Genomic DNA, 16,420 nt, shown 5'->3' on the forward strand with positions numbered 1-16,420 from the left:
CCTGATTCGCCCTGCTGTGTGTGTGACAAGGGGCGGTGCCCAACTTCCTATCGGCCCTCTCTGTGAGTGACAGGGGGAGCTCTCAACCCCCTGATCGGCCCTGCACTGTGTGTGACAGGGTACGGAGCCCCAACCCCTGATGGGCCCTGCTCTGTGAGTGACAGGGGGCAGCGCCCCAACCCCCTGATCGGCCCTGCTCTGTGAGTGACAGGGGGCAGCGTCCCAACCCCCTGATTGGCCCTGCTCTGTGCGTGACAGTGGGTGGCGCCGCAACCTCCCCATCGACCCTGCCTTGAGTGTGACAGGGGGCGGTGCCCCAACCCCCCAATTGGCCCTACCCTGAGCATGACTGAGGGTGGCATCGCAACCTCCTGATCCGCCCTGCTCTGTGCATGACAGGGGGTGGCACCCCAACTCCCCAATGGGCCCTGCTCTGAGCCTGACCAGGGGCTGCACCTAGGGATTGGGCGTCCCCTCTGCCACCCGGGAGCAGGCCTAAGCCAGCAGATCGTTATCTCCCGAGGGGTCCCAGACTGCGAGAGGGCACAGGCCGGGCTGGGGGACCCCCCCTTCCCCCCGAGTGCACAAATTTTTGTGCACCGGGCCTCTAGTCTATAATAATAAAAGTGTAATATGCTAATTAGACTGAATGACCTTCCAGAACACCACGCTATGACACCCACTGGCGACAGGCCAGACAAGGCGGGTGCGATGTGATTGGTCAGGACCTGGCCATCGCCCCATGATTGCCCTGCAGAGGGAGGCCCAGGCCACTGACTGGTGGGCTGCGGCAGGTGGGTGGGGCCTCCCTCTGCAAGGGAAGCCCGGGTCCCGGGTGCCAGAGGGAAGCCAGTGCCAGCAGCCGGGGAAAGGAAGGCCTACTCTTACACGAATTTCGTGCATCGGGCCTCTAGTATCCTATATCATAAACAGCTAATATGCAAATTGTCCCCATGGGCAGGAGTTTGACCAACCAGGAGTTAGACGTGCACTGATCACCAGGGGGCGGCACGGAACATGGCGGGCATCGGCAATGCAGCGCTGGCAGTAGACAGCAGTGGAGGCGCTGCCAGCCCCAGTGGGCCCCGACGAGAACAGGACCATGGTGGGATGGTGGAGCAGGTGAGTGGGTGGCGCCAGGCCAAGCTGGGTGCCAACAGGGGCCCTGATCACCCTGCTGGTCACCCCATAGAAGGTGACCAGTGGTGGCAACGGGGGAGCAGGGCCAGTGAGCGGGCAGCACCAGGCCAAGGCGGGTGTGAGCAGGGGCCCCGATCACCCTGCCCATCGCCCCACAGATCGGCCCTGATCACCAGCCAGGCCTAGGGACCCTATCCGTACATGAATTTCATGCACCGGGTCTCTTGTTTATTATATACTAGAGGCCCGGTGCACGAAATTTGTGCACGGGACGGAGGGGCGGAGAGGGTATGTCCCTCAGCCCAGCCTGCACCCTCTCCAATCTGGGACCCCTCGAGGGATGTCCGACTGCCCATTTAGGGATGTCCAACTGCCCAGTGTGGGATCGGGCCTAAATGGGCAGTCAGACATCCTTCTCACAATTCAGGACTGCTGGCTCCCAACCGCTTGCCTGCCTGCCTGCCTGCCTGATCAGCCCCTAACCATTCCCCTTCCAGCCTGATCAACACCTAACTGGTCCCCCCCAACTGTCCTCCCCCTGCTGGCCTGGTCCCCCCCAACTGTCCTCCCCTGCTGTCCTGGTCCCTCCCAACTGCCCTCCCCTGCAGGCCTGGTCCCCCCCAACTGCCCTCCCCCTGCTGTCCTGGTCACTCCCAACTGCCCTCCCCTGCAGGCCGGATCTTCCCCAACTGCCTTCCCCTGCTGGCCATCTTGTGGTGGCCATCTTTGACCACGTGGACATCTTGTGCGTTGGAGTGATGGTCAATTTGCATATTACTCTTTTATTAGATAGGATTTGGACTGAATATGTTTATGTAACCTTACGAAAAACCCATAGAACTAGGCAATCATCATTCCTTCCTGATAAATTTTAGGTCCTAATGCAAACAATTTACATTCGATTACAAGTATGAAAGACCTAGCATAAAGAAAATGATCAGCCCTAACCAGTTTGGGTCAGTGGATAGAGTGTTGGCCTGCGGACTTAAAGGTCCCAGGTTCGATTCTGGTCAAGGGCATGTACCTTGGTTGTGGGCACATCCCCAGTAGCGGGTGTGCAGGAGGCAGCTGATCGATGTTTCTCTGTCATTGATGTTTCTAACTCTCTATCCCTCTCCCTTCCTCTCTGTAAAAAATCAATAAAAATATATTTTTTTTAAAAAGAAAATGATCAATAAATGAATCTCTCTCTTTCTCTCTCTCATACACATGCCACCTTCACCACCTTCACTACCACCACTACCACTATACAAAGGGCCTGCATTTCTGGCCAGATTATTTGCTTGTAAATGTCCAAATCTCTAGAACTGGGGCATCACCCCCCTCCTCACACCAGTTGTCTTCTCCCCTCTCCCCTCCCACCACACCTTGGAAACTCAAGTCCAGCCCAGACTTTCCTGTCCCTTCCCCAGCAGCTGGGGTTAGTCTCCTACCCCACCCCCGTCCCCAAGAGCAAAGAACAGTAGAATCTTTCTGGGTTTCCATACGTGGTAAAAAGCATCTGAGCTTCCCTTTTCAATGCCCAGGGTCAATCTTTCACTGTTTACATACTGAAATATAGTGCCCTAAAACAGCTACTGCTATTTAAAACCTGATTAGAATATTTCAGGGCTAAGGATGAATCATTCAAATAAATATTTTCTAATGAGGTCCTAAAAAAAGTCACATCAATGAATCAGAACCTCTTAATACCTAGAAAAGTGACAAGAGCTAAGAGATAATGGAAGTAATTCTTGTTTTCCTTTGAACTCAGTATTTTTTTTTCAAATACAAATGTGTTTTCATTATTTAAAACATTAAGAAGCTGAGCTTAAGGCAAAATCAAACAAATGACCACAGGCTATTGAAAAATGCTAAAGTTCAGTAATGACTTTATAAGGACTAAGAATGCAGAAAAGGTACACACACATAGAAAGAAAATTAATTCACAGGAATTTCAAGTTAATTTTTTAAAAGTCTAACATTGTTTTCCTGTCATACTATACACAATTATGTTGGGAAATTATAGTTAGCCATTTGATCCTCAGGGGTAAATTCACTAATTTTAAATTTAAATAGAACATCTGGAAAAGCAAAAATGTTATCTCTTTCTAGCCTCACCAGGGAGAAAGCATAAATATCAGAGTCAAATTAGTTTAGCCCTCCAGATTGAGATGGCTGAAATTCATAGATAGATTAGTTTGTTTTAGCTACTTTCCCCTTACTATAGAAACAATATAAACTCAATATGGAAATTTAGAAAACACAATTGAGCAGAATAAAATACAAACTATCTATAGTATTTTTTTAATTAAATCTTTATTGTTCAGATTATTACATTTGTTCCTCTTTTTTCCCCCCATAACTCCCCTCCTCCCAGTTCCCGCCCCACCCTCCGCCCTCACTCCCCACCCACTGTCCTCATCCATAGGTGCACAATTTTTGTCCAGTCTCTTCGCGCATCTCCCACACCCCTTTCCCCCCCAAGAATAGTCAGTCCATTCCCTTTCTATGTCCCTGATTCTATTATAATCACCAGTTCATTCTGTACATCAGATTATTTATTCACTTGATTCTTAGATTCACTTGTTGATAGATGCATGTTTGTTGTTCATAATTTGTATCTTTACCTTTTTCTTCTTCTTCCTCTTCTTAAAGGATACCTTTCAGCATTTCATATAATACTGGTTTGGTGGTGATGAACTCCTTTAGCTTTTTCTTATCTGTGAAGCTCTTTATCTGACCTTCAATTCTGAATGATAGCTTTGCTGGATAAAGTAATCTTGGTTGTAGGTTCTTGCTATTCATCACTTTGAATATTTTTTGCTGCTCCCTTCTGGCCTGCAAAGTTTCTGTTGAGAAATCAGCTGACAGTCATATGGGTATTCCCTTGTAGGTAACTGAGTTTCTTTCTCTTGCTGCTTTTAAGATTCTCTCTTTGTCTTTTGCTCTTGGCATTTTAATTATGATGTGTCTTGGTGTGGTCCTCTTTGGATTCCTTTTGTTTGGGGTTCTCTGCGCTTCCTGGATCTGTAAGTCTATTTCTTTCACCAGGTAGGGGAAGTTTTCTGTCATTATTTCTTCAAATAGGTTTTCAATATCTTGCTGTTTCTCATCTTCTGGCACCCCTATAATTCTGATGTTGGTACGCTTGAGGCTGTCCCAGAGACTGCTTACACTATCTTCGTATTTTTGGATTCTTTTTTCATTTTGCTTTTCCGGTTGGGTGTTTTTTGCTTCTTCGTATTTCAAATCTTTGACTTGATTCTTGGGATCCTCTGGTCTGCTGTTGGGTGTCTGTATAATATTCTTTATTTCAGTCAGTGTATGCTTAATTTCTAGTTGGTTCTTTATCACAACATCGAGGGTCTCATTAGATTTCTTGTAGATCTCATCAAGTTTATCAGCAGTTTCTAGAAAATTATTGAAAGACCTTAAAAGTGAGTTTTTTAGCTCTATATCCTCCATTTCTGTCATGTTTCTTTGTCTCCGCATTTTTTATGTTTTCTTGGTGCACCCCCTTGTGGTCTTTGTGTGCAGTCTTGTTGTAGTTAAGCCTTGATTGTTGTCGGCAATACTGGGGGTGATTTGCCCTCCAAGCTAACTGGCTATGAGAGTCAGCTGTGTCTGCAGTGGGAGAACTTCTGTCCTCTAGGGAGGTGTTAATCTAGCGTTTGCCTAAGGCTATCCGGCAAATGCCTCTGTGCAGGGCTTGGGCGGGGCGGGTCCCCGGGGATCTACAGGGCGGGCGGAGCGAGCAGTTATGGCTGCTCTCAGTTTCGTCCCCAGGGGCTCTGCCTCTCAGAGTCCCAGCAACCGCTGCAAACCTCGGAGAGAAAGCTGCCTTCGAGTTCCGACCGAAGCCAGACAGTCCCGCTTCTCCCGTTTGAGTCTGGGTCCCTAGAGACTCGCCCGCATCTGGAGCTCAGAGTCTGAAACTCCCTCCCAATTGAAAACAACAACCGTGCCCTCAGCCGCCAGCCCGCTCCACATGCACTCCACACCTTAGTATTTCACTTCAGCACTGCGCCTCCTCTGAGTCTCGGTATGCTATTCTCTTTCCTCCTAGTTGTAGAACTTCCACTCAGCCAGCCTTCCTGTGGTTCTGGATGATGTCTGTTCCGTCTTTTAGTTGTATTTTTGAAGTGGTTGTTTGAGGCAGCAAACTCCGGCGTTAACCTATGCCGCCATTTTGGTTTTTTCTATCTATAGTATTAATACCCAGAGATTGCTACAGTGTGCATTAGTTTGACCAATCTCATTTCACACTAAATTTTAAAAACTAATATATTTTATTTTAAATAAAATTTAGATGTTTCTATTTTTATTATGAATTTAGTTTTTTTATTTTTAGTAACTCTCACAGTGCTTGCTTCAAAGTATGTGTCAAATAAATACATAAAAGTACCCAGCATATATTAGCTTATTCTCTTTATTATTTTTCAACTTTAAAAAATTTCTATTGAGAAGCATGTACAGACTGTTGAACCTCAGAAGGAAGGTAGGGGAGTTGGTGGGAAGAGATCAACCAATGAACTTGTATGCATATATGCATAACCCATGGACACAGACAATGGGGTGGTGAGGGCCTGGGGGGTGAGGGGAGGGGAAAGCAGGCTGGAAGAGGTTAATGGGGGAAAAGGAGGACCTATGTAATACTTTCAACAATAAAGATTTTTTTAATTAAAAAATTAAAAAATTTCTATTGATTTCAGTGATGAACAAAAATTCCTTGGGAAGTTCCCCTCCTAATGCTTTCATAAAGTTATGCTTCAATTTTCTTAATTGAAATCTATAAAATTAATCAGAAATATAAGAATCACTACTTAATATGCACAGGGCACATCTTTTGAACAGGAACCATATTTTTCTCTATATTAAGTACAAAATAAACTGCAGTCATAAAACATTAAAAATACAGTTGCTATGGGAAACTGATTATACAAATTTAATTAAATTTTAAGCATCATTTAAATTAATTGATTTAATCCTAATAAAATTCACTGAGTCACTAGTGACTAATAAACTGAACTCTAATGACTCATATTCAGGAAGAAATGTTTAGCTTCATATTTTAAAATGTTAATTAAACTAAAGTAATGTTATTCAAATATTTTTAGGTATTGGGGTCTCTGGAGCTCAGTGCTTTTTGCTAACCATCTCAAACGCTGATTAAGCTTCGAAACTATTAAATAAATACCTTTTTGCAAAATCAGACCCCTTCTAAACAAGACCTTATTATACACAGGGTGGGACAAAAGTGGTTTACAGTTGTTAGTATGGAAAATAATACAATAATTTATAAATAATAATACAAGAATAACTGTTTTGAGTACTCACAACTGTAAACCTCCTTTGCCGCACCCTGTAAACTGAGAAAAACTGTGGGTAGGGATGGGGAAGAATGAACTATTATTTGAATTTAGTAGCATGACTCAGTTCAGGTTACACCTCTGAAGAATAGCTTGAGAAGCACTGGAGAGCTAAAACAGCCACATTTATAGGTGCAAGTTAAATAAGATCTTTTAATACCTTTTTAACATTAAAAAATACCAGCACCACCAAATGACCTCCTCAAACATCAACTATTTCTGCCTTTAGAAAACACAGATTTGGTTCCACTGAATACCAGGTTCGATTGAATAGCAATCCAGAGTCCCCAGCACCTAAAAATAGCGGGACTCCTGTACTGACACACCACATTCTTGCTTACTGACGTCATCCAGTTAGGCCTGCACAGAACTAATGGAGCATCAAGCATTGTCAGCTACCACTGAAGATCCACCTTCATTCACCCTGATTTCCCCAACTTCTCAAATCCTCACTGATCTCTGATTTTCTGAACCACGGGGGCTCCCTTCCCAGAAGACCATTACACAACCTGTTTGGTTTGGTAATCGCGTGTATCTCCCCACTCTGCCCAATCCACATGCGAGAATGAGATTCTTTCTTTCCTATGCCAAACAAACAAGCACGATGCTGGGCAAAGAACTCAACAAATATTTGACCAGCTCCTAACTGACCCCCTGACATCTGTGAGATTTCTGAGCTTTTAGTCAATGCTTCTTTCTTGTGAATAGCTCCTTCAATGGAATAAGTAGTACACTGTGCCTTACAAAACTTACACGCCTTCCAGTTTATTTTTAACTCTTAACAAGGCAGGTGTGTCATGGTCTTCAGAGGAGAAAAATGTGCAGTGACAGGAAGTCAGCCTGACACCTTCAGCAAACCAAGACCTCAGGACAGTGGCGTTCTGAAAGGGACCACAGAGGAGGCGGGAAGGAGCACAAACCAGCAGGCCCACTTCTTTCAGGAAAGAACACTTCGCTCAGGAAAACTAGAGCTAATCGCACTTTCGCTCCTTCTATCTTCCTTTCTTTTCAAAATGTGTTAAAAGGTATCCACCTGCCTACCTGCCTGCTTTCTATTGTAAATTTTTATGACAAATCCCAGTTTGTACACATTTTTCACTTTTTAAAATTGAATGTCTCACAAAATTTTTAAAAATAAGTCTCCAAAAAGTAAATCTATATATTCAAATTGCAAACCCAATTCTTGCAACACAAAAGAGGCTCAGAAAAGTAAAGCAAGAAATCACATCTCTTAGCTTACCGTAGTTAGGGGAAAACGTGAAGTAGTTCAGATGACAAATATTATAGGCTTTAATACTGACATCTTTCCAGATGCCCTGGGTCGGAAAGGAAGGCCCCCAGTCCCAACTAAAGGAACACTGCTCCTGTAATTTAATGGGGGGAAAAGGAGATAAATTCTGATTACCATGAAACTTAAACATTTTAAACTTTTTTTAAAAAAAAAAACTTTCCTTTTAAAATATTATAAGTAAAAAAGGTAAAAAAATATTATAAAAGTAAAAATGTTTGCTAGAGCTGCCATAACAAAATAGCATAGATTGGATGGCTTAAACAACAGAAATTTATTTTCTTACTAGAGGCCCAGTGCACAAATTCGTGCATGGGTGGGGTCCGGCTGGCCCGGCCCCAATTCGGCCCAATCAGGGCCAGGCTGGCTGAGGGGAGGGACCACAGGCTATTGGCCAGCAGGCCCCACCCTGGTGGTGGGGGCCGATCTGGGGCGGGGCTGGCCAGGGGGAGGGGCTTAGGGCCCATCGGGGGCGAGGCTGGCTGGGGGAAAAGGGCTGCAGGAGGTTGGCAGGCCAGTCCCACCCCCTACTGAGATGTTTACAGCCCTGGTCCACAGCTCAACTGTAACCCCATGAGTGACCTTGGGCCACAAACACCCAGCTAAGCCACACATTCCTGACAAAAACTGTGACAATAAATGCTACTTTAAGCTGATAACTTTTGGCATTCTTGATTACATAGAAATAGATAACTAATATATCAACCTATGCAACTAGTTAAATTTTGAAGCAATGTTCTAAGAACATAAAAGTTAATTATGTACATTTGATCTCCAAAAACATATTACATTGAGGCAACAGAAGAGTTGCTTTTTAGACTTCTCAAAAATATCTCTCAACTTACCATTGTATTTAAATGGAATTACTATAGAGAATATTATATTCAAATGTAATAACTACAGAGAATATTGTATTTAATTGGAATAACTATAAAGAATGAGGAAACACATTGGAAGATCACAATATTTATAAATAGGTTTAAGAAACTCTAGCTAGACTTGCCAACCCCTATTTTCCACTAGTATGAATTCAGAAATACTTGTTTCTGAACTCACAGCCCAAAAACAATCAGTTCACTGGCACAGGCGGCCACTCTTATCCAGCCTGGCTAGCTGTCTCTCCCTTCAGACACATTTCCATTTCCATTTTAATTTACAAAGGGTCAAATTCAAAAGCAGGAGATGGTTCCCTTAAAATAAATCCCTTTTCAAGCACAATTTTTCTAATTTATACTTCTTTTTACTAATTATTATTTCTTTTTATTATTGTTATTGATAATATCACAGATATCTCCCATTTTCCCTCCCTTTACCACCTCTTCCCAGTCCCTCCAGGTCTTCACTACCCTGTTGCCATGCATATAAGTATATAAGGTCTTTGGTTTATCTCTTCTTGTCCCCCAAATCCCACATCGAGGTATGTCAGTCTGTTCCTTGCTTCAGGTCGTATTTTGTTGGTCAATTCATTTTGTTCACTAGATTCCACAAATAAGTAAGATCATGTGATATTTGTCTTTCTCGGATTGGCTTATTTCACTTAGCATAATACTTTCCAGGTCCATCCAGGCTGTGCCAAAGGGTAAGAGGTCCCTCTTTTTTTCTTTTTTTTTTTTACAGTTGCATAGTATTCCATAGTGTAAACGTCCCACAGCTTTTTTAGCCGTTCATCTACTGATGGGCACTTGGGCTGTTTCCAAATTTTAGCTATTGTAAATAATGCTGCTATGAACATAGGGGTACATAGATTCTTTCTGATTAGTGTTTTGGGGTTTTTAGTGTATATTACCAGAAGTAGAATCACTAAGTTAAACAGAAGTTCTATTTTTAATTTTTTGAGGAAATGCCATACTGTTTTCCATAGTGGTTGCACCAATCTGCATTCCCACCAGAAGTGAACTAGTACTAATTTCTATTTCTAATTTTGAAAGAAAAAATTTATCTTCAAAAGGCAGTTAATTACAATGTGTGAGACATTGAGTTCGGCTTTTAGAAAGGAACAAGCCCCAGAGGAAGTATTAAGATCTTTCTGAACACAGCATTTGTAGAACACAGCCTGAGGATTTGGCCAAACTGTTCCCATTTCAGTATTATTTGCTAAGTGCTTCATTTATCAGAGACAGAAATCAATTTGTTTCCATGTCAGGGAAAAACAAAGAATTAAAACCACTTCATAACATTCCTATCTGTTTAAATTCACCGCATAAATATCAGATTCTCATGTTCAGAATGAAACCCATCTCGGGGATATTTATTGGAGAGTTTGTAAATTCAGATGTGTAATTTTTTATTAGGAATAGGGAGAAAGAGGAGGGCAAAAATATTCAACAGCTTCTAAGGCAGACTATTTTCCCCACTAAGGGCTACAAATCACTTATACTCATACAACCTCTCCAAATAAAAGTTATTACTTATTCAAAAATATTTGTAAAGTGCTTTCTATGTGTTAGGCTGGGAGTACATCAATGTACAAATCAGACACAGTCCTTGTGCTTATAGTGTTCACAGTACCGCAGGAAATTCAGGCACTGAATAAATAATCACAAATACAAAGGAAGCAGACAGGGAACAAGTGGGGGGAGGAGATATCAAGACAAGATTTCCTGAATAATAGCGACTTTTATATGGAGACTTGAAGGGTGGGTCCCACTTGTCCAGTGTGCTGAGAGGAGAGGGAAGTGAGGCATCCCCTTCAAAAGTAACAACATGTGCAAGAGAGTGTGGTGCCTTCAGGAAATGAAGAGAGAACAATGGAAGAGGTGGGAGAAGACTGGAGAAGTGGTGGTGGGCTCTAGACTTCAGCCTAAAGGCAATGAGAAAAGGTTGAAGAGTTTTTCTGTTGTTGAAGAGTTGTTGTTGTTGTTGTTAATCCTTACAAGAGGATATATTGAGAGAGAGAGAGAGAGAGAGAGAGAGAGAGAGAGAGAGAGAGAGAGAAAGAGAAACATGGATGTAAGAGATAAACGTTGATTGGCTCCTCCCATACACGGGAATTGAACCTGCAAACTTTTGGTGTGCAGGTGACACTCCAATCAACTGAGCCACCTGCCCAGGGCTAGAAAACAGTTGAAGAGGTATTTGTTTGTTTGTTTGTTTTAAATATATTTTATTGATTCTTTACAGAGAGGAAGGGAGAGGGACAGAGAGTCAGAAACACACTCCCTACTGGGGATGTGCCCGCAACCAAGGTACATGCCCTTGACTGGAATCGAACCCGGGACCCTTGAGTCCGCAGGCCGACACTCTATCCACCGAGCCAAACCGGTCAGGGCAAGTTGAAGAGTTTTAAGAAGGAAAGTGCTGTAATTTTTGTCTGAAAAGAACATTCTGGCTGATGTGTGGGAAATTAACTGGAGGAAGGTGAGTGAGGTTGTAGGGAGATGAGTCAGGTGACCGGGCAATATTTCATGCAAGAAATGATGACAGACTGAACTCAAGCATGGCAGTAGAAATGGAGCGTGGGCAGATCGAGAGCCACTGAAGAGTTTTAAGTAACATTCACATCATCAAAAGGACTTAGTCGTGGACTGAAAGAGGGGGGAAATGAGAGGGAGGTATCAAAAAATAACTCCTAGGTTTCTGGCCTGAGCAGGTGTCCTGTATGGTATTCCATTCAGCAAGACAGGGCGCCGTGGGAGAGGGGTTTAGATCTCCAGGGCAGTGTTGGACACACTGAGCCTTCGGTCCGTGTGAATCAGCCAAGTGAAGATGCCAAATAGGCAGCTGAATATCGGGTCTGGAATTAAAGAGAGGTCCAGACTGAAAATACAATATTAAGAGACACTGGAGCCCACAGGCTGGCGTGGCTCAGTGGTTGAGCGTCAACCTATGGACTAGGAGGTCATGGTTTGATTCCCAGTCAGGGCACATACCTGGGTTGCAGGCTCGATCCCCAGTGTGGAGAGTGCAGGAGGCAGCTGATCAGTGCTCTCTCATCATTGATGTTTCTATCTCTCTCCCTGACCTGGTCTCCAACTCAGGCCTCTTCCTACTGGATCAGGCCAACCTAGCCAGAAACACCAAGATGCAACTCATTTGCTGGCAAGTTTGCCCCAAGTTTCGTTCCACACACTATGAGAGCAGAAACCTGGGTCTGATTCCTGATATCAGTGACGAAGGATTTTGTTCTATCTAGTTAACTTGAAAGCGTGGTTTAAATGCCACAAAGTGACCAGGGAGTAGAGGGAAACTCTTACATGGATATAGTAGAGCATATATACACCTTACTGACGACCCGAAAAGTAAACTTTTCACATTAGGATCCAGGAAGTCTTCATTTTGAGAGAAGGTGAAAGATGGAAAAGGAGAAGGGAAAGAGCAACCTCTAGTATTAAAATTGCTGTGCCATTTGAAGCCAAAGGCAAAAAACAAAAGCTGATTGTTAAGCAGAAGTGTAAGTACACAAGTGTTCCATGGGATGCCTGGCTGCTCGGGCACACACTGTCCAGTTACAGCCATGTGAACACATGGCTATCGACACGAATTTGGGTAGGCTGAGTCAAACAGATAGGGGTATAATTTTGACCTTAGTGCTTATCTTAAGGAAATGTGACTGAATGGTCCGTCTATCCAGCCTACAGAGAGCTGCTTAACATAACTAATCAGAATTTACTAACTGAGGTTCTGGTCAACAAGCCGTTGAAAAAATACGCTTAGTATCTTCACACTGAAACCAGTGATTACATTTGTTGTTCAAATTAAATGCTACTTCATCAAAACATTTAAAATAGAATTCTCAGGGAATGCAGTAATCCCATTTCTGGGTATATATAAAAAAAATTGAAAGCAGGGTCTCAAAAGAGATATTTGTATATCTGCACATAGCAACATTATTCAAAATACTCAACAGTGGAAGCAATGTCCATGTACAGATGACTGAATAAACAAATTGTGGTCCATACATACAATGGAATATTATCATGCTTTAAAAAGGAAGGAAATTCTGACATGTGCTACAACATGGATGAACCTTGAGAACATGATGGTAAGTGAAATAAGGCAGTCATAAAACACATACTGTATGGTTCCACTTATATGAGATACCTAGAGGAGTCAAACTCACAGAAACACAAAGAATGGTGGGAGTCAGGGGCTGGGAGAAGGGGGAAATGAGCTATTTTTGAATGAGTATAGAGTTTCAGTTTTGTCTCATGAAACAAGTTCCGGAGATTGATTTCAAAACAGTGCGGATATGCTTTGTACACTAAAAAATTGTTAAGATGGTAAATTTTATGTTATATGTATTTTACCACAATTAAAATAATTTTTAAAAATAAAAAGCTAAATATCACATAGAATACTAATCCAACCATAAACTAGAATCAATCCAAGTCATCTAGACTAACATCAGACTCAGACAAAAATCCTCTTACGGCTTTTGTTATCTTTTTTATATTTTACAGAGGCCTGGTGCACGAATTTGTGCACCAGTGGGGTCTCTCAGCCTGACCTGTGGGATTGGGCCAAAACCTGCTCTCTGACATCCCCTGATGGGTCCCAGATTGCAAGAGGGTGCAGGCCAGGCCGAGGGATCCCACCGGTGCACGATTGGGGCCAGAGAGGGATGGGGGAGGTTGGCCAGCAGGGAAGGGACCTTGGGAGGGCTCCAGGGAGTGTTCTGCCAGCCTGTTTCACTCAGTCCCAATGGGCCGGACCCCAGCAGCAAGCTAACCTACTGGTCAGAGCATCTGCCCCCTGGTGATCAGTGCATATCATAGCAAGCAGTTGATTGGCCTTAGCATATCATTAGCATATTATGCTTTGATTGGTTGCATGGCTGACCAGAGGACAGGACACTTAGCATATTGGGCTTTTATTATATAGGATTAGAACCTATCAGTAAAATACAAGAACATGTCAACAAATATATTAATGTAACAAGAATCACTAATAAATATGAACGTTACAGTCTGGTGAAGAGTTTGATAAATCTAAATGTTGAAAAATAATTTGTAAAGTTACATTACCAGTCACCTATTTGACTTCTTTTTCTGATGTTACCTAAGTTCTGAAGCATGCGTCAAAAAAAAAACTGACAAAGACAAAAATTCTCCACAAAAAATTCATATACTCTTTTGGTTCTTTTTTTTTTTTTTAATCCCACGAAGGGGGCAAGAGAGGTTAAGGTTAAGTCTCCCATCCATTTGCAAGACCATTACCTTTCGAATAAAGTTGACATGGCATTCTCCCTTCTGTACACTGGGAGGGCAGTCGGGGGGCACCTCGTAGAGAACGTGATCCCTGCTCTGCTGGGTCGCATACAGCACTGGTGACTGGAAACGCAGCTCAAGGGAGTTTAGGGCTTTGACCACATGGGTAACATCAAAATTCTGAATTAAAAGGAAAGAGCAAATGTGGAAGAAGCCTCATGTGTAACGTTTTAGATATAGGCATATACAAGATGGAAGAAGAGATGCAACTGAAATCTTTAGAGTGATCCTTTCTGAAGGAAAAGCACTTTTCCAAAATAGTATATCTAAGTGGCCGGCTTTTAGCTATAACTGAGTACATCCTCCTGCCTGAACGTGGATTTCTAGGTTTCTCCTTCTGTTTTTACTGACAGATGATAGTCCTAGTAAACAGAGCACATAGAAAATATATTTAGTTCTGTAATGTGTGCTCTGGCTGTTTACATATGGCCTTGAACTGCCAAGGATTTCCTAGACGCTTCATGACAACCTGACTCTTTGCTATAAATAGCATGTATTTCTAAGTCATAACTTATTTTTGTTTTAGAAAGTCTACCCTTGAAAGGGAAGAGAGATCAAAATATGATCTCATAGTGCCATTATTGCAGATAGGAAGGAACATTTTTTTTTAGAATGGTGTGTCAATTTTCATTTCCCATGAAACTCTGGATCATCGAGTAATGGAGAGGGAAGAGCATTTGTTGAATACTTCCCATATGTCAAGCACTGTGCCCATCATTTTATACTGTGAGCTTACTAAGTCCTCACAGTAACTCCATAGGGTTTGCAGTGTTTTCATCATTCTACAAATATGTCAACTGAGAAATAAAGTAACGTACGCAAAGCTTGTACCAGCCTGCATGGGCAAATATACTAGTACACTTAGCTTTCTCTACTTACAATAACAATGAACAAACACATATAAGTGGGAGTTTTTTGCCTGATGTTATTTTGTACTTACATATTTTCTGAACATGTTGTTTGTTTTCCCAATAAGAACATTATTGAGCAGGACCTTTGAAACTGTATCAACGCCCTCAAAAATCAAATTTACTTTTTGCCATTGGCTGAAAAAAAAAAGAAACGATTTTTGAAACAGGATGTATAAAACATTAACTTAGATAAGTCCTTTTTTATTAGTTAAGAACTAAAGGAATAAATATTTCACGGAAAATATACATCCTTAATAATCAATTTCCAATGAAATTTTCAGAAGTATTAGTTTAATACATTTTTATACTGAGTGATCCTTATCTTTCTTCATAATATTTCAATCACCATAAAACCATGAGAACAACTTACAATCTCCAAATTCACTAACTTTTTTTCTAGAAAACTTCACAAAGTTCTTTTAAAAACCAAATTAAATAAGACACAAAACGTTTTTCACAAACTATTAAATTCACTGACACTATCTAAGAGAACACATTAACCAACTAACGAGTATCTGTGAGTGAATATCATGTGATCAGCACTCTGCTAAGCCTCACTGGAAACTCAAACAGTCTCTAAATTTAAGAAGACTGTGGTCTGGTTGGCATTCAAGCCTAAAAACAAAGAGAAAACTGTGTCTCCTACTTTGTAGTATAGTCTTATTGGACAGACTATGTTCCTTTTAGAGTTTATGTTATAAGGAAAGACTTTAAGAAGGAAACAAGAACTTAAAGAAGAATAGAATAAGTAAACTGTGGTATATCCACACAACAAAATCTAATTTGACAAATAAAAGAAACCAAGTACAGCAAGTCTTTGAAGAATGTTGTTTTGTTCTATGTCATTTCTTTATAACATTGAGGGGGGAAAAGTCAATTCCGTCTGAGCCACCGTCTGTGCAGAGTGTGCATGTCCTCCCCGTGTCTGTGTGGGTTTTCTCTGGGGACTCTGGCTTCCTCCCACTTCCCAAAGATGAACTGGTGTGTCTAGACTGTCCCAGTGTGAGGTCCCGCTTGCACCCTGAGCTGCCTCCAGAGGGACCCTGAACTGAAAGTAGTGGGTTGGAAAAATCATGATCTTATTTGTGCTTATTTATCTTTGTTAAATGGATGTAGAGCTCCTATTTACCTCAATGTTTAATAGTAGAAGTGTTTTGGGTCCTCATTTAGAAGTTTGGTGATATTTTTGTGACCAGGATTATGGCTTAGGAACTTACCTCTTATTTATATCAATTCACCTATGGTAAAACTGGCCTTGTTATATGTAAGCTTCTCTTTCAAGAATCTTTCAAGAATGTTAAGTGAGGACTTACTGTACTTGTGAATGTGGCAACACAGATGATCTGTGAGAACATTATCATGGTAAGTGAAAGAAGCTAGGCACAAAGGACCACCTGTGGTATAATCCCCATTTATATGAGATTTCCAGAAAAGACCTATAAAAAGGACTGAAGAATTTTTTTTATTTAGCAATAACAGTGATAGACATAATTGGGTTACATTCTGCTTCATAGAACATTACTG

The 16,420-nt window shown here is 42.0% G+C and overlaps 1 protein-coding gene across 5 annotated transcripts in view; it reads right to left on the reverse strand.

Annotated features, from left to right (window-relative positions):
* The window catches only part of MANBA (mannosidase beta), a 96,716-nt gene that overhangs the window by 66,739 nt on the left and 13,557 nt on the right, over positions 1-16,420 (reverse strand). For 4 of the 5 annotated variants that reach the window (XR_002830571.1, XR_002830570.1, XM_006094095.3 and 1 more), the window contains exons 3-5: positions 14,926-15,031; positions 13,935-14,105; positions 7,732-7,855 (exon numbers count right to left, since the gene is read on the reverse strand). The exons of the other annotated variant lie outside the window; for it this stretch is intronic. Coding sequence is in view for 2 of the 4 variants with exons in the window: in XM_006094095.3 (XP_006094157.1) it covers positions 7,732-7,855; positions 13,935-14,105; positions 14,926-15,031 (401 nt within the window). In the remaining 2 variants the exon portion in view is untranslated. The remainder of the gene's footprint in view (positions 1-7,731; positions 7,856-13,934; positions 14,106-14,925; positions 15,032-16,420) is intronic. 5 annotated transcript variants of the gene reach the window in all.

This window comes from Myotis lucifugus, unplaced genomic scaffold (genome assembly GCF_000147115.1).
Source record: "Myotis lucifugus unplaced genomic scaffold, Myoluc2.0 scaffold_129, whole genome shotgun sequence".
Lineage (NCBI taxonomy): Eukaryota > Metazoa > Chordata > Mammalia > Chiroptera > Vespertilionidae > Myotis > Myotis lucifugus.